We start from the raw sequence: 26,216 nt of genomic DNA on the forward strand, positions 1-26,216 counted from the left end.
AAAGGTCCCACCTCCAGAAATTCCTATTCTGTAGGTCTGAATGTGACTGGGAATCAGAGCCCCTAATGGGGGAAAGAAACAAGTCACCTAGGACACCAGATTTAAGGAGGCACTCACTCCATTATATGTCATTACAGGATATTGAGTATAGTTCCCTGTGCTATACAATAGGTCCTTGTTGTTTACCTGTTTTATATGTAGTAGTATGTATCTGTTAATCCCAAATTCCTAACTTATCTCACTCCCCACCCCCCATCCCCTTAAGTAACCATAAGTTTGTTTTCTTTGTCTGAGTCTATTTCTGTTTTGTAAATAAGTTCATTTGTATCATGTTTTTAGATTCCACATGTAAATGATATCATATGGTATTTGTCTTTCTCTGACTTGCTTCACTTAGCATAATGCCTCCAGGTTCGTCCATGTTGCTGCAAATGGCGTTATTTCATTATTTCTTTATTGTTGAGTAGTATTCCGTTGTATATATGTACCACATCTTCTTTATCCATTCATTTGTCATGGACATTTAGGTTGCTTCCATGTCTTGGCTATTGTAAATAGTGTCGCTATGAACATTGGGGTGCATGTATCTTTTTGAATTAGAATTTTCTCCATATATGTGCCCAGGAGTGGGATTGCTGGATCTTCTGGCAACTCTATTTTTAGTTTTTTAAGGAACCTCCATACTGTTTTCCATAGTGGCTGCACCAATTTACATTTCCCACCAACAGTGTAGAAGGGTTCCCTTTTCTCCTGTTGTTCCCATTTTCAGATGAAGAAAGTGAGGCTTAGGCAAATTGAGTTGACCAAGGGGACTCTGCTAGGAAATGGTAGAACCAGAGTTGGAACTCAGGTGTGACCCACCAGGCCACTCCCCTAAGTGCTCTACCACAGGGCCTATTTCTTGCTCTGAATTAGCAAAGGAACTTAGCCCAGCCCCCTCTCTTGGTCCTTCCCAGGCAGTCTGCCTGGCTCTGAAATCTCCAGGTAACTTCCTATACCTGGGGTTTAGCACTTGGACCAAACATGACACCCCAGCTCTCCTTTGGGTGTCTTTTTGTTTGTGTTAATGGGTTTCCTGACATGTACAGCCATGGCAAACTGGGGAAGGGGCAGAGGAAGGGCACAGGTGATCTTTGGCAGGGGCAGAAGAAGAGTTATTCTTTCTTAAGCTGTTTACTGATTAACTCCCTTTGCTCCTGAAACCAGAAAGAAGAGGAACTCAAGACTCAGCAGAGCTCAGAAGCCCCAATTGATTTGTGGTCCAACTGGGTCAGGGGGAGTGACCCTGTGCAGTGGCCTTTTTTTTCTTCCCCCCAGGGACCTGTATGCCACAGCTCACTAGAGCAGAGTTCCATGCCACTGAGGGGAGGGATTCCATCCAGCCCTGCTCCCTTCCCCCACACTCCCAGCCCCCCAGCCCAGAGGGGTTTAGATCTCCTGTGAGGCGCATGTCTACCTATTCAGTCCCTTCCTCCCTGGCCCTCTGGCTGGGCTCCTACTGGTGTTAAGTTGCCCCAAATACCCAGTCTCTTATTTCACATCCTCAGGCAAAGATCCCACAGCCAAGGTGCCCTTTCAGCTTAGCTTTCCCATCGGCTGCTCACTGACAGATAAGCTTCTAAGAGGAGGGAAGAGGGAGGGTGGAGAGGTGGGTAAAACCTGGGGCAGACCCCTTTGTCCCTTTGTCATGGGGTGCAGCGGGTCCTGTAGCTCCCCAGCTTTGTGTTTGGTGGGGCAAGCCCTGGGTGGTGTCCAGCTGCCTGGCCCCTGTCCTTTATTGGCAAATGGATCTTGACTTGGCTAAGGCATACTTGTACATATGCTAAGCTTTACCTTAGGCTGGAAGTTGGAGGCTGAACGTTTGTAAGTGTCAAGAGACAAGGAAACTCGGTGTTCAGTGTGTGGGCTGGGAGAATGCAGGGGTTCCTGAGCCAGGCTCTGTTTCTGTATAATCTGCAATGGCCGTGCCAGACTCCCTGTCCAGACCTCGCAGAGATGTTTCATTCCTCGGGCTGGATGGAACTGAGACACGAGTGCTGCTGCGAGTTGGGAGGGGGAAGAAGCCAGTGGACAAAACGTTCCTGCGCCTGGGTGGACCAGCACAGCACAGGCTGGGTCCCTGGGAGGAGAGATGAAGCCTTTCTCCTTTCTTTAGCCAGTCCATATCTTGAGTCACAAATGAGTTACTGCCAGATGAACTGGTATTAGTTTACCTTTCTGAAGTGATAGATGCACTTACAATAAAAATGAGAGTGACCAGGAAGTTTGCACAGTTAGCTTTGCCAGTCTCACTGGTTTGGGAGATGAACCCTGGAGTTAGTACACTCACTCCATTATAGAACTGGGCCTCTGTGTACAAGTTGGTGTCCAGAATATATTTAAAATGATATCCAGAGTATCCAGAGACTATTTTAAAAACATGTACAGAAAGGTAGCAATTAAATGTTTCTCTTGGAGTAAGCCTGGCCTCTGAATTCTCCCAGGAACCCTTGCCTAGGGAAGACGATTAAAAATAGATCTGAGTAGCACTTCCTGCTTGGCAGATGGCTGATAGCAAATGCTAGGGCTTGCAGCTGACCTTTCCTTTCTGAAATCTGCTCTGTGTTTCCATGATGCTAATTGAGTCCCTCTCTAGACCTAATCAAAGTGCTGGTTGCAAAAAAACACGGCTTGCTGTCCTGGCTGGGCTCAGTTCAGGGAGCAACTTGAAAGTGCTGGGATTTGCATGGAAACACCCACTCTGTGGTCCAACTGGCTGATCCTTGTTTTAAAACTAACAAGGTCTGCTTTCAAATTTGCTGTCTAGTGCTATTAAGGATCCCACGCCCTGTCCGCTCCCATCCACAGGAAAGATCAGTGGAGAGGGGAGTGATGTGTACACAATGGACAGTGCTCACACACACTTCCAGACGAAGTAGCTGCCCAGAAGAGAGACAGGGCCTTTTTGAGATTGAACTTCCAGGTGTGACTCTGTCCCCATCAGCTGCCTTATAAACCAGGGATAATACCTGAGGCAATGCCCTGACTTGGTATCCAACTATGGGAGACAAAAGATATCACTGTTTTTCTTATTATGTAGCAAATATCTAGGGACCACTGCTGACTTCTCATGGAATTATTATCCTCCCCTGGGAAAGAGATGGGCATATAGACAGGCTGTGCTGAGGCTATGCTAGGTCCTCGCCATCTTCTTCACCCTACTTTGTCTCCCAGGAGAGCCCTCTGCTGGAATTGAAGCATCTTCTGGGCAGAGCTGCTCACTACACACTGGGGCTGAGCAAGGTCTGGGACATTAAATATTTGTTGATTTAGATCTCCCCCCTTCCCCCCGCCCCCCGCCATTTAAAAACTATCATAGACTGCTTTAGTGTGACAAAACCTTTTTGCCTGGGAGATGATTTTCTAGTGCCTGATATTTCACAGTGTACCTCAGGCTTTTTTGTTGGCCAGGGGAAAATGTTGAGCACCAGAATAGGTGAAAGGGATTTAAGTCTCTATGTCTTGAGGATGAGTCTTAGCCAGGACTTAGATAAGATAGACCAGCTGATGAGCAGAAAAGCCCTTTTATGCAGATAAACAGGAAGTTTAAAAACACAAGAAAAGAGGTCTAACTCTGACTCAGAAATGTTCATTTAACGTGCAAGGCGTCTGCTCTCTTGAGAATATGGCCTCATGGAATATTCGCCCTCGTAAGGAACCTCACTCAACCCCCTCATTTCACAGATGATGCAACTCCCAGTTCAGAGGATCAGGGGTCTGCCTAAGGAAGTCATGCTGGTCGGAGGCAGATGATCTAGCCTTGCCTGGCAGGGGTGGGAGGGGGTCAGCTCGTTGTTCTGACCCAGTCGTGTTCTGTTTCTAGAGGGAATACTGAGAACCACCAGTGCCCAACTTTTGCACGTTGGCAAGCCCTTTATGCTCACATCTTTCTAACATTTGTATGCTCAAGTCTCTTTCATAAGAGCTCTCTGGCTGTGGTTTCTTCAAGCCCTTTTAAATAACATTGTCTCTTCCTTCGTAACTATTTCATATAACTCTCTACTCCTAACTCAGCCCCGTCCCTGGGGGTATATGAATACAGAGGTTAAATGTAGATATATGCTAATACGCCACAGGTGGAAAGTCTAGTGCTGGACATCTGCCATGAGGGGTGGGGGAGAACACAGTACTTGGCCTACTTCAGTTTGTATGTACAACCTGAAGCCTGACTGTTTAAGCAAGGCCTTGTGTTTTGATTAGCATTTCCAGGAGAGGAGAGTGTTGAAAGTGTTTAGGGAATACCTAGTATGAAATGAAAAATCAGGTTAAAAACACGGTGGTTTTTTACTCCCCCAGTGAAGGGGGCCCGGGGTTCGATCCCTGGTCAGGGAACTAGATCCCGCATGCTGCAACTAAGTGTTCCCATGCTGCAGCTGAGGATCCCACATGCCGCAGCGAAGATAACGCGTGCTGCAACTAAGACCCAATGCAGCCAAATAAATAAATAAAACAAAACAACAACAACAACAACAAAAAACACAGTGGTAGTCTCAACGAGGGTGAAACCGTGCTGTGTACAGGAAATTTGAAGGAGCTGGTAGAAGGAAGGATGCTACCACTTCTCGAGGGCCTGGCGTATGCCAGGCACTTTACTATCTGTGAGGTGGGTGTTATTAGCCCATTTGACAGGTGAGGAACTTGAGAACAGAGAGGTGAATGTACCTAAGAGCATACAACAGCGAAAGTGCCAGAACTGGGATTTGAATCTAGTTCATCTACTGAACTGGGAGAGGCTTAGCCCACAGAAGGAGACCTTGGTATGGGCAAAGCTGTAAAGTTATTTGGCACCAAAGGATGTAAAGATGGAGTATTCAGGGAGCTCTCAGGAGTTGAGCTCGTAGGAGGAGTTCTGGTACTGTCAGAACTGCTGGCAGTGGAATGGGCTTTCTGAGGAGGCATTCCCTATCCCTGAAAGTATTTAAGCAGAGGTTTGGTAGAAATGTGGACAAGAGCTTTGCGTCAGGTGTGTAATTGACTTTGGGGCTCCTCAAATTCCAGTGACCTATGAAATTAAAACTGGATAAAGTCATAAGTATATTTTGTTTTGTTTTGAGATCCTCCACTCTACCCAACCTACAATCCACTGCATGGGATTCCTGCAGACTGCAATTAGTTCAGTATTTCTCTTTTTGAAAACCCCCCAAAGCATTCTTCTGGGTTCTCTGCTCATTCTTTGCCATGAAGTCCAGGTGCCAAAAAAAAAAAAGCGGGGGGGGGGACTTTAAAGGGCTTCTTTGCTTTAATTATTTTTTCCCACGAGTTTTGAAATGAGAATCATTCATTCAGTAGTTAGCTGGGAAGGCTGTTTTCAGGTTCGGTTGCAGAGAACATTCTCTTGGTGGTCCTGTCAGCCTTAAGCATTGTAAGTTTACAAATTAAATTTTATCCATTCACCCAAGAGTGACCAAGCTCTGGTGAAGTGATTCACCCTAACACAACTCGTAGGAAGCTAACTGGTAGACCAGAATTCTAATTAATTTACAGTGGAGCAGATAATCCCGAAAGCTTGGACCGTGTGTTATCTTCCTTGAAGGTAAACCCACTGAGTGAGAGAATTAAATTTAGGCAGTTGCTAAGTAAATATGGAGTCAGGGCAGAGGAAGGTGAATAACCTAAGAGACTTTCATCAGTTCTGACAGCTTAATCCATCCTTCTTCTTCAAAGAGACAGATTTTCCAAGTGAACACATTCTAGAAAAATCTTGGGACCAGGAGTCAGAAGCTGTTGGTTTAAGTTCTGACCTTGACTTACAAGCTTTGTGAAACTGGGTAAGTCACTCAACAGCTCTGGACCTCAGATTCCTCCTCTGTTGGTTTGAAGGTTAATCAGTTAATGTATGTGAAAGTGCTTTGTACGTTCTGAGGTCCTGTAAGCATGCCAGCATTAGTCTAATTCTGTTGAGCTCCTTTCTTTTAGGAAGTCACTTGGACAACACCCTTGTCATGCCATCTTCATTTTTCCCTAGATGTTGGAGCCACACTGCCTGGGTCTCTGTCATGTGTTGGTATTTGATGCTGGGCATACGTCTTAACCTCTGCCTTGCTTTCCTCATCTGTCAAATGGGAACGATAAAAGTACCTCCCTCATCAGATTGTTGAGAGGATTAAATTACTTGGCTTATGTAAAACAGTTTGAATCTGTCTGGCATATAGTAAGCACTGTATAAATGTGAGCTGTGACTGTTGTTACTTCACCATTTCCAATTTATTTTAATGAGCCACCTCAGTCTCATCTGTAAACTGCCTCCAGTTTCACCGTAGTGATTGCTAGTTAGAAAATGTTTAAAAAGCAGCCCCCTCCGCGGCATGTGGCTTTAGTCTTGGAGGAAAACCTCTTCTGGCCTTTCTGCCTGGATTGGTTACAGGGGAAGACTTGCCTTGAGAGTCTGTAGGTTTTGCCCACTGACTTTCCAGCAATCCTCTGTAGTGTCAGGACATTTTCATTCGCCAATGCCCAGGTGGCTTTGGGAGCAGAGGTGTAGATTGAAACATAAATCCAGGAAATTGATTGTGTTCTTCCTAGGTGTATTAACTTGCATTGTCTTCTTAACTTCAGCAGCTCATAGTGAATTGTTTTCAAAGGCCTGATGATTTTCAAAAGTTTCACACACATGATTTCATATAATCCCATAATAACCCTTTTAAAAAAAATCCTACCCCTATGTTGCCCCTCCTCCCTTCCTCTCCCCACTGGTAACCACTAGTGTGTTCTCTATATCTGTGAGTCTGCTTCTTTTTTGTTTTATTTGCTAGTTTGTTGTGTTTTTAAGATTCCACATATAAGTGAAATACAGTATTTGTCTTTTTCTGTCTGACTTCCTTCACTTAGAATAATACATTCCAAGTCCATCCATGTTGCTGCAAATGGCAAAATTTCACTCTTTTTTTACATCTGACTAGTATTCCGTTGTGTATCTATATCACATCTTTTTTTTTTAACATCTTTATTGGAGTATAATTACTTTACAATGGTGTGTTAGTTTCTGCTTTATAACAAAGGGAATCAGCTATACATATACATATATCCCCATATCTCTTCCCTCTTGCGTCTCCCTCCCTCCCACCCTCCCTATCCCACCCCTCTAGGTGGGTCACAAAGCACCGAGCTGATCTCCCTGTGCTATGTGGCTACTTCCCACTAGCTATCTATTTTACATTTGGTAGTGTATATATGTCCATGCCACTCTGTCACTTTGTCCCAGCTTACCCTTCCCCCTCCCCATGTCCTCAAGTCTATTCTCTATGTCTGTGTCTTTATTCCTGTCCTGCCCCTAGGTTCTTCAGAACCATTTTTTTCTTTTTTTAGATTCCATATGTATACCACATCTTCTTTTTGTTTGTTTGTTTTTGCTTTTTTTTTTTGCGGTACCCGGGCCTCTCACTGTTGTGGCCTCTCCCGTTGCGGAGCACAGGCTCCGGACGCACAGGCTCAGCGGCCATGGCTCACGGGCCCAGCCGCTCCGCGGCATGTGGGATCCTCCTGGACCGGGGCACGAACCCGTGTCCCCTGCATCAGTAGGCGGACTCTCAACCGCTGCGCCACCAGGGAAGCCCCCACATCTTCTTTATCCATTCATCTGTTGATGGATACTTAGGTTGCTTCCATACCTTGGCTACTGCAGATAATGCTGCTGTGAACATTGGGGTGCAGGTATCTTTTCAAATTAGTGTTTTGGTTTTTTCAAATATATACCTGATGGTGGAAGTGGAAGGGCCTGGTGGTTTTTTTTTTTAAATAAATTTATTTATTCATTTAATTTTGTTTTTTGGCTGCATTGTGTCTTCGCTTGCATGTGGGTTTTCTCTAGTTGCTGAGGGGGGGACTACTCTTTGTTGTGGTGCGCGGGCTTCTCACTGCGGTGGCTTCTCTTGTTGCAGAGCACAGGCTCTAGGCGCGTGGGCTTCAGTAGTTGTGGCACACGGGCTTCAGTAGTTGGGACTCGCAGGCTGTAGAGTGAAGGCTCAGTAGTGGTGGGGCACGGGCTTAGTCGCTCCGCGGCATGTGGGATCTTCCCGGACCAGGGCTCGAACCTGTGTCCCCTGCATTGGCAGGCGGATTCTTAACCACTGCGCCACCAGGGAAGCCCGGCCTGATGGTTTTGAGAGAAATTTGAGCTCCATTATTTCAGCCCCTAGAAGTTTTAGTTTTATATTTGAACTGCAAAGGACCCAGCTATTAACAACTGGCTGCCATTACATCCTGATTCCACCTGTTCACTCTCTAACTCGGAAGCCAGTCTCCCGGAACAGACATGTCAGCCTTTCTTCTGTAGAGGATGGGGCTTGTCTGATCATACGAATCCCCTGCTCTTTAACCCTGTGGAGAATGCATGTTTTCCAAGCCTTCTCTATGGCGAACAGGAGGGAGTGCAGGTTGTTGAGAGCTGACTGGCATCTGCTGAATTGAAAGGTCTGATCCTTAAATGACTTAAGTGACTTAGATCCCGAAATCTCCACATTTCAGCAATTAAACGTGGCCCCAAGGCCCTACACCACCTTTTGTTTTTGCCATTCAGTTCCTTGCATAGTTTGCATCGCGTATGCTCCCATGCCCTTGGAATTTTATGACTCCACACAGCAGATATTTCCTCCTTTAGAGCCAGTCCCTTCCCTGCCCCTCCCTCCATCTGTTTCAGGAATGGGAGAGCAGTTGAGATCTACCAAAGCTCGAAGCCAGCCAAAGAGGGCTGGAAGCAGCCATGCTTCTGCCCCTAGGCAACACACATGGCTTTTTACCCCATCTTGAAGTTTCTAGACAGATGTGTGAAAACTTTTTGTAAGCCATGAACACATACAAATGGCTTTGTTCTTTCCTAGTCTTTCCTGGTGACCTGTGTCCTAGTGTGGAAGTCATACAGAGTCAGGAAATTCTTCCCTTATAATTAACCCAAGTCTCTCTTATTTCCATCTATTTCCTCTTGTTCTTATTGCAGAGAAGATGGAAGAAATCCCCTTTAATCTTCTTTCCTCTTAGCTAACTGTTCAGTTTTCTTTAAACTGCACCAGGTTCTAATTGTGGAAGTTTTCATCATTTTCATTGTTCTTTATTACCACCCTTCCCACTTTCTCCATATGCTTCCTCAAGGGTGAAATCCAAACAAGATCCAGTATTATTTTGCTTGGGTTTCAGCTCTTTGGAATGGAACCTGTGGTTTACTTTGACCCTGAATAGCAAACTCTACCAGGCTTTACCATGGATGCAGAAAGGAATGAGAAAGGAAAAGGGACTGCCCTGACTTTCTCCAGCAAAATGTTGAGGTGGGACATTTAGCCAACACCCCAAGGCAGGAGTTTTACAAATCCTCCATTGTATCTCTATCTAATACCTCTGTTACCTTCTCACTGAGATGGTACATAGTATAGCATACAGTACCTTGAGCAAATCCATAGAGACAGAAAGTAAGTTTGTGGTTGCCAAGGACAGGGGAAATGCAAGGTGACTGGTAATGATGCAAGATTTCTTTTTGGGGTGTGAAAATGCTCTGCAATTAGATAGTGGTGTGGTTGCACAATCTTGTGAATACACCAAGAGCCCCTGAATTGTATACATTAAGGGTGACTTTTGGGACTTCTCTGGTGGTCCAGTGGTTAAGACTCTGAGCTCCCAATGCAGGGGGCCCGGGTTTTATCCCTGGTCAGGGAACTAAGATCCCACATACCGCAGCTAAGCCTGCGCTCCACAGCTACTGAGCCTGTGTGCTCTAGAGCCCGCGTGCTGCAACTAGAGAAGTCTGCGTGCTGCAGTGAAGACCCAGCACAGCCAAAATAAATAAATAAATTACTTTTTTAAAAAGGTAACTTTTATGGTAAGGTTCTATCTATCTACCTATCATACCTTGAAGTTTATGGAGTACCTCTTTCATATATAGTATCTCATTTATTTCTTATACAGATCTGGTATGAGTGTGAATACTATATTATTGTGCCCATTTTACAGATTAGGAAATTGAGTCTCAGAGAAATTAATTGGCTTGACCAAGTTAGTAACACAGTGAGTATATGGCCAAGCCGGGGCTCAAACTCTGGCAGTCCTGCCTCTTCAAAGCCCATGTAATGAACACTGTACCTATGGATGGTAGGTTGGAGAAGTAAGCACCAGGTGCTTTAAAATACTCATATTATTACAGGTGGAAAGGATCATGGGGAGCTTCAGTTCCATCCCTACATTTTTATGGATATTGAGTTACAAAGAGTGGAAGAGTAGCCTTATGCCATAATATAGAGAAAGGGGGACACCAAAGTCACTGAAGAAAAGAATTTTGAAGAACCAAATAGATGAGAGTCAGCCTTTTCTTCTCTCTTCTCCAGGCTCCTGAAAAGGCCAAAAAGGGAAGGTAGGGAACTGATCTTTTTACTCTGCACTTTTGTTTACCTTGTTTTACTTCTTGTTCTCAACAACTTGGAAAATAGGCATGGTTTCCATCTGCAGATGTAAAAGATGTGGAAGCCGAGAGAGGCTAAATAATTCTCCCAAGGTCAAGTAGCTATTAAATTGAAGTTGTAAAACCAGGGTTTTATCCTGAATTTCTGAGCCAAGGTGAGATCCTCTTATCATACGAAGATATGCAAGGGCTGGTCTAGCTCCCAGATGTTACAGCTGAGTAGTCAGGTGGGTATCTGCTTCCCTCATCTCTGGGCACTTCCTGGGGCACATACTCGGTTGATGATGGTTGACGTTCCCAGAGAGAGGAGATTGAGAGGCTCTGCTTCATGCTAGGAGGACTTCATGCCTGAGCCTGTTCAAGTGAAGGAGGAGCCCACATGTTTGCTCTGTTGCCACCTTCCCCCCACAGGTATTCATTTTTTTCCAATGGTCCTCCTACTTTTTAAAAGGAATTGCTGCCTTCCAGACTTTCAAAGGGGCCAGAAATCAGTGGTTTGGGCTACTAAACAGGAAACTCAAAGCCCTTTCCGTTCCTTTGAGCTGGCTGGAAGGGCTGGGCCTGGAACTATTACCTTCCTTTAAAGGACAGAAGAAAAGTTTTGTATAATTTAAAAAACAAAAACAAGAAAACCTTTTCTGGAGTCCTGAATACCAGCCTTCATTGATATACAACATGGAAGAGAGCTGCCTTGTTGCCTGGCAGTAATGACAGCAAACAAATGTGTCTGACAGTCTGTTTGGGATCTCCTGGTCTGAAATTCTGTTTGCTTCATTCTAATTGCTTCCTTCACTTCCTTTCAGTCTCCCCACCTTGGGTACCACCCTCACTCAAGGGAGCGCCAGACGGTGCCTCTTTGTGCCAGGCTGGGCTGGGGCCCACAGGAGACAGTGACCCAGCCGGGCTATTCTTGTCTCTGTCTCTTTGCAAGATGCCTGTTGTTCTCTGTGAATGTTTTTCTCATCATAAATGTTGGCTTGGCAGGGGCCCAGGGTGGAAGCCACGGTGGAAAAGCTTCCAGAATCCTGCCCCAGAGATTCAGCTGGTCCTGAGTGCCAGGCTGAGGAGACAGGCTCATAGATACTGTCGCTGGGGAGGTACCTCTGTAGGTATTGCCACCGAGACGGCCCTGATTGGGTTCGGCACCCTTTGCAGAGTGTGGACCTCTGCCAGCACTCTCTCTCGAAGAATAGGCCTGGAGGAACCGTGGTGGCCTTGTGAGGCGCCTCTGGGCCTGGCTGGCAACTCTTTTCCCTGCCATGTGCCCTCCCCCACCCTACTCTCTAGGAATTCGAATCTGTGTCAGGCCAGAGAAAGTGACTCTCAGGCCCTGCCTGAAACAGATTGGAACCCCCAGAACAGTGACCTCCAAACCTTTAAAATCACATACCCCTACCAGTAAAGTGTTTGAGCATGTATTCCTAATATGTCTACTTACTTATAAATGGTATACATGGGTTACTATGTAATACCTACATTATAAACAAATATTAGAAAACTTTAATAATTTCTGTAATTTAAAAGGATGGAAGAAAAAATAAAACAATTGTAAATTTGCTTTTAATCTTATTTTATTGAAGGTATATATGATTGAATATGCCCTCTTTTTAGGAAAAAAAAAAATCTTGGTTTATCACTTTGTGATTCAGTGATTCAGAGGTGTGTCCCTAGGAAAGTATACTTCTATACTTCATTTTAACAGTTGCCCGTAATGAAAACTTCCTTACAAAGGTAGATTCAAATGGAACATTTGCATCCTTGAGCTTACAAAAATCATGATCCCCATTTTCCAACCCACCCACCAGTTATACAAAGGTTTTTGCTGAACTTTGTAGTTTAGAAAAGTACCTTTTAACGAGACTTCAAACTCCTCTGAAGCTCTTTGTTTGGAATACTTTTAAATAGATCAGGAAATTTTTTACAATTCCTAATTGTACAAATATAGGACTACGGTGTTCAGATATAGGAGAGCTTAGAGATGGCTTATTTTAAAATTTTTATTGGATTTCACCAACGAGAGTGAATTTTACTGTATGTAAAATTAAAAATTAAAAAATCCAATGAGTTTTGACAAATGCATAGACTTATGCACCACTGAAATCAAGATAAGAAAATTCCAACTCCTGTGTTACCCCTGTGTAGTCACACTTTCCCCTTACCTATAACCTTTGGCAACCAATGATCTTCTTAGCTAAAGCATTTCAGATTCATCCATGTTATGTGTATTAACATAGGTTTTCATTTCGTTTGAGTAATCGAAACTGCCAAACTCTTATCCAAATGGCTGTGCCATTTTGCAATGTCTGAATTCCAGTTGCTACACATTCTTGAGTGCACTTAGTTTTGTCAGTTTAAAAAAAATTTTTGGACCATTTTAATGTGTGTATAGTGATATCTCAATTATGTTTTTCAGTTCGCATTCCCCTAATGACTAGTGATGTTGAGCATCTTTGCATGGGCCTGTTTCCCATCTGTTTATATTTGGTGAAGTCTGTTCAAATCTCTGCCCATTTTAAAATTGGGTTTCTTGTTTTATTATTGAATTTTGAGAGTTCTTTGTATATTTTAGATACAAGTCCTTTGTTAGACAAGTGATTTGTAGATATTTTCTCCCAGTCTATGGCTTATCTTTTCATTCTCTTAAAAGTGTTTTTCAGAGCAAAAGTTTAAAATTTTGATGAAATTTAGCAGTTTTTTCTTTTATAAATTGTGTTCCTGGTGTAGTATCTAAGAAATCTTTTCTAACGCAAGGTCACAAAGATTTTCTCCTGCATTTTCTTTTGAATATCCTCCATTTTAATTTTTGTACCGGCATATCAATTCTGAACTCCAAAGATCATATAAAATGAAAGCATTGCTAAATACTGTTTAGTGAAACTTTTTTTTTCAAGATAAACGTAAATAGATAAAATTTCTAGTATTTTCCCCCTACCCTGAAAGATTGTCTGGTGTACCTTCTGGGGAGACTGCTGCCCTGAAAAGCTTTACAGTGCTGCCTCTCTCCCTGCATTCCCATTGTGCCCAGCAGGTAGCAGGTGATCTGTGAGTCTTTGAGAAGTGAATGTCTTTTCCTGCCATAAATGGTGAAGCTGTGTTACTTCATGTTGTCGTTTTCCAGTCTGCTTTCTTCTAGAATTTGTTTTCCCATAACCACGTTCTTCTAAGCTCTAGCTTGAAGATCTTGATAAAAGTTTCCTCGAGGGTGGCACTCCCAATTATCCATAATGTAGGACCACAGAATTATACGAGAATATAATTTTGGAGCTGGAAGGAGACTTGGAGGTCAACTAGTCCAAATCCCTTATTAAAATCAAACCAAAAATAAACTCTGGTAAATTCACAGACTGGAATATGACTCAGCAATGAAAAGAGAATGAACTATTGATATATACAGCAACATAGATGAATCTTAAAAGAATTATGCTGTGTGAAAGAAGCAAGGCAAGAAACACTACATGCTGTATGATTTCATTTATTAAAAATTATGGAAAATACAAGCTATAGTGACAGTAGACAGTGTCTGCCTGAGGATGAGTGGGAAGAGAGTGAGGAGAGAAGAGATGGCTGGATTGAGGGACATGAGGAAACTTTTGGGTGTGACAGATAGTCCATAATATTGGTTGTGGTGATGATTTCACAGGTATATGCAGGTATCAAAACTCATCAAATAGTACACTTTAAATATACACACTTTGTTATTGTATGTCAGATATATACCAATAAAGCCATTTAAAGAACAAAAAAAAGGAAATTAGAGGCAATTGACTCATGCAATAAATATTTTATAAATGATGCCAGATTCATGCTATGTGTTGTGGGTTCAGAGAGAGATTGAAGACATGGTTCATGCCTTCAGGGAGCTCACAATCTAGTGAGTGAGTTAGACAGAGAGACAATTTAAATCCAGTATGCTAAGAGCTAAGAAAAAGGAACAGGCAGGGAACAAGAGGAGTCCAGTACGTGGGTACCAATGGGTACCTCTTCCTGGGGAGGTCAGAGAAAGCCTTACGAAAGAGAGGAAGCTGAGCTCAGGCTTAGGATTGGTCAAGTGGAGGAGACTCCCCATCTCAGGGAAGATGGTGGTCAGAGTTGGTGAAATGCAAGTTCCAGGAATTGCACATGGTTCGGCCTGACTAGAGCAAAGGACACAGTGGGGAAGTAGCAAGAGAAGAGACTGCAGAGGTTGGTGGGACCAGATCGTGAAGCTTTTGCTATCCTGGCACTGCTTGGATGTCTTGTGCTCCAAAGTTGAACTAACAGGTTGGCCAAATATAGGGTCTGTGTTGCTGGGACATTGTCTCATCCAAACACTTGGCATGGACTTCCGGGTTCCAGGTTTCGAGGCTGTGACACTCCTATTCATGCTCAGTGCTAGCCTGGAGCTCTTATGTTCCCCGGGGATGTTTCAAGACCCAAAGGAAAGAGCGCTAGTTTCAGCCTGAGCAGCAGCTGGGGAACATCTGCTTGCTCCTCAGAACTGCACCTGGGAGCCAAGGCTTCTGGTACATTTGTATGTTGGAGGCAACCAACAATCTAGCTTCCCCAAAGGCAGTTTTTCCACAAGTCAAGAATTTTACCTTTCTCTCTGGCTGGCAGCACTGATCCCTAAAGTCCTGTGCTTCTGACAACAGCTGTCTCATGGGCAGTGATCTGTGTCCCGTCTGGTTCTCTCCTACCCTTTGGTCATCTGTTAACCAGTCACCCATAGATTTCTCCAGCCACTGAATAGCAGAGGTCATGGGAGAGTCCTTTATTTGTTTGTTTGTTTATTTATTTTAAGAGTGGTCTTAGAGCAGACCAGGATGTTTAATTCAGGGTACAGTTGTCAGGCCACATTAAAAATGCAGGCAGAAATGCAGTACATGGACGGCTCATGTCAGCCAGACGTTTCAGTGTAACCAGAGGAGGAAAACACGGATAGGGCCTGTGTTAATGGAAGTAGATGCCAAGTCGCACGGCAAGCTCTGGCTCCTGTTTCTCCTGTTCCCTGCCATCCTCCAGCCAGAAGAAAGAAGCTCCTCTTTAAGCTGGAAGTGAAAGTGGGATTACTGTTTAATGAGCATTCCTGTGATCTAGAGCTGACGTTGCTTACACCTCAGAAGGAGAGCTTTCGTGCTGCCATTTGGGAGGATGGTAACTCATCCAGCAGTTAAGATCTCCAAGAAAGCAAGACCAGTGAGAAGTGTGGGTTTGGTGGTTTATTCTTACCTTGGGGATTCTTTGCTGTCTGCAGGGTCAAACCAAGAGGGCAAGCAGAGGTGCTTGTGCTGGTTTCCATGCCCTAGCCGACCTTGAGAGCTGTGGGCAGTACAGGTGGCTGAAATCCAGTGGGTCCAGGAAAGGCCAGTGTGGATTCATGATATTTTCTTACCTGGGCTGGTGAAAACAGTCCGAGCGTGGGCTGACCCGGGCTCTGTAGCTCTGTTTATTCTGCCTTCTCCTCCTCCCACCATGCCATCTGCTAGCTGGAGGGTTAACTGGCTCACTGCTCCCTGTTAGCCGAGTCAGCCCTGCAAGGTCATGACTGTTGTGCTTTGGGGCTGGTTTCCCGAATGGGTGGGTGAAACGGATCTCTAACTATCGATTTGTCTTCTTGCATTTCAGTCGTTCCAAGGAAGTCAAGGACGAGCATACCTCTTTAACTCAGTGTGAGTGTCTCTGAATGGTACATCCATTGTTCGGTGCAAATTTTGAGGGGTGGGGAAAAGCAACGCTCAATGATAATTAAACAATGGAACCTGTCCTCTCTGACACACACACACACACACACACACACACACTCACACACACACCCATGGAGCATTATTTACCACAAGCTGTAGCCAGTCATCCTTGGGGACTTTGCTGGGGGGGGGGCATCATCTTTGGCTAAAAATAATATAGTCACTACCCCCAGTAAGTACAGAGGGCTGTAGTCTCCTAGGGAAGAAGCTGAAGTGCTTCTGAGAGCTTCAACATGGGAGGTCTCATAACTAGACCTGAGATGTGTCTCTGGGGAAGAGAAGGAGGGTGAACAGAGGACCCAGGATCTGCTGGAGGACTAAGGTTGGAGGAGCCTTCATAAAGTGGAGTTGGTGAAGAGCCTTCATCCCCTCCTACAGATGCACAGTCTGCCACAGCCCTCAGCATTGCTTACAGCTTTCTCTAGGAAAGCAAGCCTGATGAACTGTGAAAATGGAGATCTAGCGTGTTCAGTCTAAAATAATAGGTGCTCTGTGAAGGAGTCTATGTATTTGATAGATGGGGCTCACCCATCCTTGTGATCAGGACAGGACTGTGCCGTCATGATTGACATCTCTGGCTGCAGTCAGTCCTCAGGAAGCTCTGAGGACCTGTGCTCATGGCTGTGGACTTCAGTGTGGTTGTCAGTTTGTCCCCTTAAATCACAAGGCTAAAAGCATTTGTTAGAAAAATCCTGAGCAAAGTCTCAACCATAAAGACTTCTTTTAGTAGACTCATTGAATCAGATCTTGCAGATCTGAAATGCATCTCAACGGAGACGTTTGCATGTGGCTACCTTTTCGGAGGTTATTCCTGGTTTCAGTTAGAGATGATGCTCTTCTCAGTGTTGGCTTCCCTTCAGGCAGCTGTACTCAGTTAATTTTTTGCTGGGAGTCCAGCTTGAACAACTGATGGTGAGCACGTGCCTGACGCCCCACTCTCTCTCTCTGTCCCTTGGCACAGAGTTAACGTGGGCTGCGGGCCGGCAGAAGAGCGCGTGTTGCTAACAGGACTGCACGCCGTCGCAGACATTTACTGTGAAAACTGCAAAACCACTCTGGGCTGGAAATATGTAAGTACCAAAGAGTCTGACTGGTGGAGAGAGGGCCATGAAGGAACTAGCTGAGAGCCGCACATTAGAAGAATGTTTTCTTCTACCTGCCTCCCGTGGCCTTGTGGGATTATCTTTGACCAGGATGGGAAACTGAGCTCAAAGAGCAGTTCCTGGCACACTTCTGTTTGCCACACTCATCCCCTTTTCACTGACAGTCCACCCCTCCTACTCCTTTCTTCACCTGCTCCTGATACACGCGCACGCGCACACACACACACACACACACACCCCCTCTCAATTTAATTAATAATAATAATAGTAATAGTAATAATAACAATGGCACATAACATTTCCTGACAACTTACTGTGTTCCAGACGTACATTATTTTATTTACTCTTCACAGAATCCTTAGAGGATAAGGATTTACCCATTTTAATCCCTAGTTTATGGGTGACGAAACTGAGGCTTAGGGAGGTTAATAGTATGTCCAGTGTTGTCTAGCCATTACATGGCCAAACGAGGATAGGAGTCCAGGTGGTGGTCCGACTGCAGAGCCCATGTTCTTTGATGCTCCAGTAAATGTCCCCAAAACATCTCTTAGGTCCCAGACCCTGTGCTAGGCATCATCAAATATTGTGTTAATTAATGTCCACTGTCAGATATAGTCATGGCTGGACTTGCCCAACTGGACATTTATTCCTGCACTGTTTAACTCAATAGATATTTTTAACATCTCCTTGGTACCTAGGAGAGTAGGCAGTCCCTTGCCAGGGTGAGAGGAGGTATATGTGTTCAGTGAAAGTCAACCTGTATTATTGTTGTTATTATTATTGGCAGATCTTTTCACAGTGCTTTTCTCTGCCCTCTCTCTCATTGTGGGAATATTGAAAAATGAGTCTTCCTGTTTCTGGGAGGGCAATTTATTCCATGTAAAATGCCTCAAATCCCCTGTCCTGTCAGTTGCAGAGCATCAGTGTGGGGCTGGCTCATAGGACAGCCCACAGGAGTACTCAGAACCGCCCACAGAGTGTTGAGGTTGCATCAGTGTAGGTTTGTTGACTGCAGTAAATGCCCCACTCTGCAGGACTTTGATAGTGGGGGAGCTCGTGCATACGTGGGAGCAGGGAGCATAGGGGAAATCTCTGTGCCTCGTGCTCCTTTTTGTGATGAACCTAAAACTGCTCTAAAAATATGAGTGTATGTGAAAAAAGATGTTGAGCCAAAGAAGCCAGACATGAAAGTATGATTCCATTTAAATAAAGTTCAAAAATGTGCAGATCTTGGGGAGTTACCTGGTGGCCTAGTGGTTAGGATTCCGGGCTTTCACTGCTGTGGCCCGGGTTCAGTCCCTGGGTGGGGAACTGAGATCCCACAAGCTCCGTGGCTTGGCCAAAAAAAAAAAAAAAAAAAAGTGCAGACCTAAAAAACTGCTGCAGGTGGAGTCTGCAGTGAAGCAGCATGGCCTTTAGATTCCATCTTTTCATGTCTTCCTTGAAACGTTCAGAATGAGAATGAAAAAACCTGGACACTGTGTTTCATGATGCCAAGAAGGTTTAACCACAGCTTCCTACGGGAGAAACTGGCCTTGGCCCTTCTCCCCCTGTATGGCCACTGGTCCCCTCTGAGTGATCTGGGGGCCACAGGTCTGGTTTTGATTATCCAAAAGTGTTCTGCTGCTTCTTTGTTTCCCAGCTTCTTGGCTGTCTTATTCCTTGAACATGTGCTGGATTTATATACAGAAGATAAATCTGACTTGGTTGGTTTTGCTCCTTTCTTCAGGTAAAATGATTCAGTCCTTTGACAAAGCTTTATTAAGAACCTTTGTGCTGGATACAAAAGTGAATGAGATCTAGTTCTTGCCCTCAGGGTGTTTATAGTCATGATACCAAGGGGGAAAACCACAGGTGAAGTTACAACAGCTGGACAGGACAGCAGAGGAACATCCATCTCCCCAGACATTCATTGATCACCTCTCGCATGCCAGGCCCAGTGCTCCAACCTTTCATTCGATTATTCCTTCCGACCCTTATAATAACCCTGTGAAGTACTTGTAATTATCCCAATTTTGTAAACAGAAAGTTTATAATTTTGTAAATTGTAAAAGGAAGTCAGATGCTTAAATGATGCTTCTGATGCTAGGAAGCAGTAGACGTGGGGTTTAGGGGGGATGTTTGTTTCAATTCCAGATCTAGTGCTGTCTACTGGAATCCAGTTGTGACATTTTGTAAGTGCCCTGTGGCTTGGGGGGTGTTGACTTTTTTCTTTCTTTTTTTTTTGTTTAATAGGGACACACTGTCACTTTGCTAGTTTTGTTTTTTCCTCCTCTCTATCCTGAATACACTACTGTGGAACAATAGGTCCTATTCCCAAACCACATTCCTCTGGTTGTGTACACATCACACACACACACACACACACACACACACACACACAAACGGAGCTGGGGAATAATGAGGTGTCAGGGAAATTACTGCTGAGCCCACAGCTCTTGTATGTGTGTGGTGTGTTTGCACTTTCTCTTGGTGCCCCTCCCCTCTCCGCTATGTGGAATGATTCCTCTCTCAACAAGAGGCTCGAGTCTGAACTCTTGTTCTGAGACCCGGAGCCCCTGAGCTCTAGAACAGAAGATACAGTCCATACAAATGCTGCCCGGAATCTATCGACAGTAGGATTTATTTAACTCCTTCCTAATTTAGGGACTCGGGAGGGAGAGCTGATGTCCACTGCTCTGCACAATGAGCTTTGCCATCTGATGACCCTGATACCCAGTGTTTTTCAGATGATATACCAAGATGGTTTTTTGTATCTGTGTCTGCAAATAGAATGTCACCTTGACCCTACACCTATGCAGGACTTATTTCTGTGGGGCTTATTAGCTGGGAGAGCCTGCAGTGCTGTAAGTTTCAGCTGGTAACCTCCCAGCTGGTTTGCATTGGGTTTGCCCTTCTCTGGAGGCCTGGCAGCTGGGTAGGGCTCAAGGGCTGCCAGGTCGTTCAGCCTGGAGTTCATACAGCTCCTTTTTCCCTGGAGAAAAGCAATGATGGAAAAACAAACTTAACACATCTGACATGGAAATAGCAAGATAAGAAATAAAAGAGAGACCTGTTTGGCCTCACAATCGATTTTGTTTCTGTCCCTGAATGTCTTTTCTCTAAGCCTAACAAGCACAGTTTAAAATAATGACACAGTGGGAATTCCCTGGCAGTCCAGTGTTTAGGACTCCGGGCTTTCACTGCCGAGGGCTCGAGTTTAATCTCTGGTCGGGGAACTAAGATCCCAGAAGCCACACAGACCGGCCAAAAAATAATAATAAAATAAAATAATGACACAGAAACTTTATGGATACCTCCATAGGGCAGATTTCTGGTAAACATCGAAACCAAGTGCCCCTAAGATTTTATACACACACACACACACACGCACACTCACACGCGCGCACACACACACACACACACATACAGATGGATCTATCAATGAACAAAACATGAAGTTTATCTTGCGGTAGTGGGAGACAGACAAAACACAAAATAGATATGCAAGTTATACTGCATGTTTGAATGTGGTAAGTGCTGTGGAGAAAAATAAAGCAGGAAAAGAGGGGGGTGGGGAGGGATTGCTGCCTGGGAAGTTGTGATTTTTGGTAAAGACCTTACTGAGATGGTGACGTTTGGCCAGAGACTTGAATGAGCAAAGATCCTGAAGAAACGCTATTGCAAATACTGAGAAAATATTTAGAATGTTTAAATTCAGAACATTTAAATTTAAAAATATTTAAATTCTATTGTAAATATTGAGAAAGCCCTGCTGATGCCTCAGTGCTGCAGTTAAGCCACGGGGACATAGTGTGCTGAGTGGTAGGAATTCTCAGTGAGTCTGGGTGACGCCGGAGCCAGACTTCAGTGGTCCTGATACCTGTCGTTGGCCCCGCCTTGGTTCCTATGCTCCCAAAAGTCATCTGCTTGTCTTTGGTCACTCAGTGTCTTTTCTCTTCCTTTGTGTTTCCTAGGAACATGCCTTTGAAAGCAGCCAGAAATATAAAGAAGGCAAATACATCATTGAGCTAGCACACATGATCAAGGACAATGGCTGGGACTGATTGGAGAGCATCTACCCAACCCAGTGTCCACGTGAATGCCATCCAACCGAACATTCTACCCAAGCGTGAGAGAGTGACTGAACACTTGGTTCCATCCATTTAGGGGCCTTGCCATCTGGGGCATTCTCCCACCCTGCCACCATCTTTCTGGTGACCAGCCTCTAAATTGCTGTCTCTCTGTCTCTTTGCTTTGTATCTGTTTGTGAGTTGATCCTGGCTTCTCTCTCTGTTCTAGTGTTGGCTGAAAGCAAAACAACAAAAGGAACAGATGCCTGCCCGCATGGCGGCAGCCCACTTTGATAAAGGGCCCAGGGCCCTTGAAGAGCTGCCTGATGGCCTCTTGTCAGGAGAACAGTGGCACAGCACAGGGGTGTGAGGAAGAGGGGAACCAGGAGGGTCCCGGGTGGGTAGGGGACGGGAGGGTAGAGGTAGGAACAAACTTGTGCTGCTCCTGGAGACCTGGGAACTTAGGCTTGAAATAATCGACTTGTCTAAAAGGACAAAGAGAAAAAAAAATACCTCATGACTGCATTCTCTCTGATCAGAAGCTTCTGTTCCTGACACCAAATGTGCCAGGTGAGCAAATGAGCACAAGAAGTGGCCCTAATTCTAGCTGGCGGGGCAGGGGCCGGCCTGGTTCCCCTGGGCCGAGCTGGGGGGTGTCCTGGCAGCAATGAGGGACTCGGGAAAAGCCCACATGGTTTTGATGACTCTGATGCCTCACTGCTCCTCTGGGTAATCATCTTTGCCTCTTCAGCCACTGTAGGTGACAGGAGAGGGGACTGCCATTTGCAATGGGTGCAAGATCCAAACGTCCCAAAGGCTTTGACCAGCAACCGAGTCAAATCAGTGATTGGGGATAACAGGGAACAAAGGGGGATGCAGTTTAGGTGCTCCTGCAGAAATGGCTCTGATATTGGGCCAGAGAAAATAAAAGGTAGAACCAGTTAGCAGTTCTGACTGACCTTTTTTTCTGAACCTTAGTAAGAGAAGAGCATTGTGGCAAGGAAGGGAGGGTGGGGCGGGGCAGTGCCGGGAATAGTTTAGGTTTGAACCATAACAGGTTAAGTGCATCTTTCTTCTTTGGTATGCAGTGGCTTCACTGAGATCAGCAATTCTTTGTACGTAGAGTTTTGGGTGTTTTTCTCCAGTTCTATCATTGTAGATCCTGGAAAACAAAGTCCCAAGGCTTCGAGCTTAGTGATAACCTGGCCGGTAGATTCCTCATGCCCCTAGCTGTTCTCTTTTACTTGCGTGTGTTGTGTGGAGACAAATCTGTCAATGTGATCCAGCGATGGGAAGGTCTCAGATTTGATGTCAAACGGCAAGTTATAAATTCCAGTATTACGCCCCACTCCCCGCCTCCCCATCCAAAGTTCATTATATTAGGGAAGTGGAGAACAAATCCCTGTAAGGCTCTTGAGAGAGAGAGAGGAGTTTGTTACGTTTAATCAACACTGTGAAGTCTGTTCTACAGCAATTTAGCCAGTACACGGTGCATGACCGAAACTCATTTAACTGAGTTAATTTCATTGCTTAGACTGAAAATATTATTATTGCTAAGATATGTGTAGGTTATGTTAGGTAATTCTCAGCATCTCATTCCCCAAGTAGGCTGATCCCATAGGAAAATTCACCTTAAAAGTCACAAAAGAGTGAGTTCATGGAGATGAGAACCTGTAAAATTCTTAACGAAGATTAAAGCGGCCAACCCAGGACATTTTCAGAATTGAGCCAAATTCCCAGAGGGGGCGAGTCTGTTGTGGAAATGCCTTTTTGAGTCTCTGTGTGCTGATTGTGGAACGAGGGGCTGAGATGGGTGTGGTCCTGTCCAGCCACACGTTTAGCAGCAGACAGCTTCTGTAAGACAAAGAAGATTCTTAAAAATCGAATTTTGTTCCCGAAGGCTTCTTGCCCACATCTTTTGGTGCTTTTAGTAGCCTGGGAGATTAAGTTGTTCTCTCCACGTTACTAAAAAGCAGACTGAGGTTCAGAAGAAGTCTTTTCATTTCCGATCCCAGAGAAATAGTTCCTCTGGCTCCCAGGCCCCAGATCTCAATTAAAAAAAAAAAAATTCAACTTTCACATTCCTAAGCTGGCTTGCCAGCATAGAAATCATAGATTCCCCTCCCCATCCCTGCTGAAGGGATAACAAAATCATTTCTGTATTTTTAGTAGCCCCTTGACTCAGGAAACGTCCTGGCTATTGATAATCCTTTCCATAAAAAGAAGACGGTATGGGGGGTTGGGGAGGACATGGGTAGGTGTGTAAGAACGGAGCGTGGTGATATAGAAACTGGACATGAGGTCCCCTAGAATTTTCAAGGGGCAGAGGAGACTGATGTGCCACTGTGTCTGTGGGGATGGGGCCTCTGACTCTTACACAGATCAGAGCAGGCTCCAGTTAGACCCCGGTTCTGGTATTTTTTTCAATTACTATCCGTTGAGCGTCCAATGGGCGCACGGCACTGTACTTGGTGCCAGAGATCTGAGCAGAATGTTGCAACAGGGGAAGAAAACCCAACTCGTTAGGCTTTCCCTTTGTGTCAACCAAAAGTACTTCTTATAACTTTAGCTTCATTCATGCTTGTCTATCTACCGTCTATAGTATTGGAGAGACCGCAGCTGAGCGATGGAGATGCGTCAACTCAAGGCCTCAGTCAGTTCCTTTCTTAGTTTCCTCACCAAATTACTGACTCAGAGCATAACCAAAGACCTCATCCATTCACCCCTGGGAGGTTCGGGGAATTGGAGTTCAATGATAAAGCTAGGGTGGGGTGCAGGGAGTAGGGAAGGGGAGAAGAAGTGAGAAGGGAAAAGGTATAAAACCTTTTATTTATACTGAGGTTCAGAAGAAGTTTTATACCTCAGCCAGCAGCTGCCTTCATTTTCAACCGAAGTCCAACCGGCAGACTCTAGTTCCGTCTCCCCTGTACCTCCCTAGGTCATATGGCCTCCGCGGTCCTGGATTACACCCAGCCTGCCGGGAGGGATGTTAGTCTCGGGCTGCCGATGTCCACCGATCGTCAGCTGGGCCTGCCTGAGTGCTCCCCCGATTCCCCAGACAGCAGAGTAAATCTTTACTGGTGGATCAGTGTGTAAAAGAGAGGTGTCCCCTTGACAAAAAGATTTTCAAGTGGATATATAAGAAACAGTTGCTTGTGAAATATACTTTTGTAAATAATATTTAATTTTTTAAATAATATATTTGGTGCTGTTTTCTCAGATCCCCTGAGAGCACTTTTTATTTTCATTTTTAAATGCTGCGGTTTCCTCTGCATTTCTTGAAGTATATCTTAAGGGAAACAGTGATCACCAATATACTCTTAAAAAAGAAAAAAGAAAAAAAAAGATCTCCATCACTTTAGTCTGGACGGAGGCAATAAAGCAATGCCTCTCTGCATTTCTTCCCAAAGGAACAGACTCTGCAGTACATTACCAAGTTGAGAATTGAAATATTTTGTTGCACCACTATTGGCTAGAAAAGAAAATAGATAAAATCAAATAAATTTAGTAACAAATTAGAGTGATTCCTCTTGTTGGAAGAATTTCCAACAGTTTGGAGTCTCGGAGTCTTGTTTTTACTTGTGTGTGTGTGTGTGTGTGTGTGTGTGTGTGTGTGTGTGTGTGTGTGTGTGTGTGTGTGTGTGTGTGTGTAAAGCACTTTGGGTTGTGCCTCCTGTTTTCGTTTTTATTGGGGACACTGTACCTACAGTTTACACCTTGGGCACATAAGATTTTTCTTCTCTTTTTCTCTGGTGGTTTTGTTTCTGAGCGGACCAACAGCACAGCCCTCGAGGACTTTGTTTTCCTGAGCATGGAGCTGTTGCCTGTTTGCTCCTTTTGTCTTTCTTTGTGTGCTCAACTTTTACAGACTGTAAAGGAAATCTGTTGTTGTGAAGATCAAGCAGAGTCAAAGCTGTGTTTCTCACTGAGATGTGAGTGTATTCATCATGAACCCAGGGCTCCAGCTGTTGTGGAAGCCACATCATGTTAAACATTAAACTGGTTTGGGTAGAAAGAACGTCAATAAAATAATACACATACCTTCGAGGTAAACACCTTTTTTTTTTTTTTTTAAGGTCAGATTGCCTCAGGTTCAGTAAGAGGCTGGGAAATCAAATCTTGAACACAATCATCTTACATATTTTAAAAAAAGAGTCTGCTCAAATGAGAAAACATGCTAGTGGTCTAGTTCAAGGAAAGAGATATTTAATATTTAAAAATAAAATACAGTCGTGAAATTGGCCAGCAGTGAAAGGTAAAGCCAAGAAGAAACAAGCTGTTCTCATATTACCAAATTCTGTCTGTCCCTGTGTTTTTGTATAACATTTTGGTGAAAGTGAGAGTCAGTTCCCTTTTCCAACCTGCAGAGACTATCTTTCAATACAGACTCAATTTATGCTTGTGTTTACAAACTGTATTTGTTGGGTTTGGGTTTTGTTTTTCTTTCTTTTTTTTTTTTAATTAAAAATTTTTTTTCAGTGGCATTTTCAGGTCACTTTGCTTCAATAACAAAGATAATTATTTTCAAGTAATTTGTCTTCACCTTTTCCTGTATTTGTACATAGTGATTCAATATTAGAGAAAAGTGCATTGTTTCTGTCATATTTCCAATCTGTGTTGGTGCTCATTTGAGAAAATAAAGTTTTCAAATATTAATTCTCTGGAGGGCTCATCTGTCTTAATTGACCCAGCATGTTTTATCTTGACATTTAACATTTAAAGTAACTGACAGACCTTTAGGTGGTCATCTGTCTAACCCTATTCACAGATCTGTCAACTGAGGCCCTGAGGGGTTATTTTCCCTAAGGACACTTGGCTGATTGATGAATACAAATCAGGTCTTCTGTTTATCTACAAACATTTCTCCTGGCTTTGGAGATCAGAAATGCAGAAATGTATCATTTCTGTCTACTAAGCC

The 26,216-nt window shown here is 44.3% G+C and overlaps 1 protein-coding gene across 4 annotated transcripts in view; it reads left to right on the forward strand.

The window, feature by feature from the left end:
• YPEL2 (yippee like 2) overlaps positions 1-25,925 on the forward strand; it is a 62,765-nt gene extending 36,840 nt beyond the window's left edge. For all 4 annotated transcript variants that reach the window (XM_060135099.1, XM_060135101.1, XM_060135102.1 and 1 more), the window contains 3 exons: positions 16,025-16,068; positions 17,105-17,213; positions 21,203-25,925. In XM_060135099.1, the coding sequence (XP_059991082.1) occupies positions 16,025-16,068; positions 17,105-17,213; positions 21,203-21,292 (243 nt within the window). In that variant the 3' untranslated portion in view covers positions 21,293-25,925. The remainder of the gene's footprint in view (positions 1-16,024; positions 16,069-17,104; positions 17,214-21,202) is intronic.
• The last annotated feature ends 291 nt before the right edge of the window (positions 25,926-26,216 follow it).

This window comes from Lagenorhynchus albirostris, chromosome 20, assembly GCF_949774975.1.
Source record: "Lagenorhynchus albirostris chromosome 20, mLagAlb1.1, whole genome shotgun sequence".
Lineage (NCBI taxonomy): Eukaryota > Metazoa > Chordata > Mammalia > Artiodactyla > Delphinidae > Lagenorhynchus > Lagenorhynchus albirostris.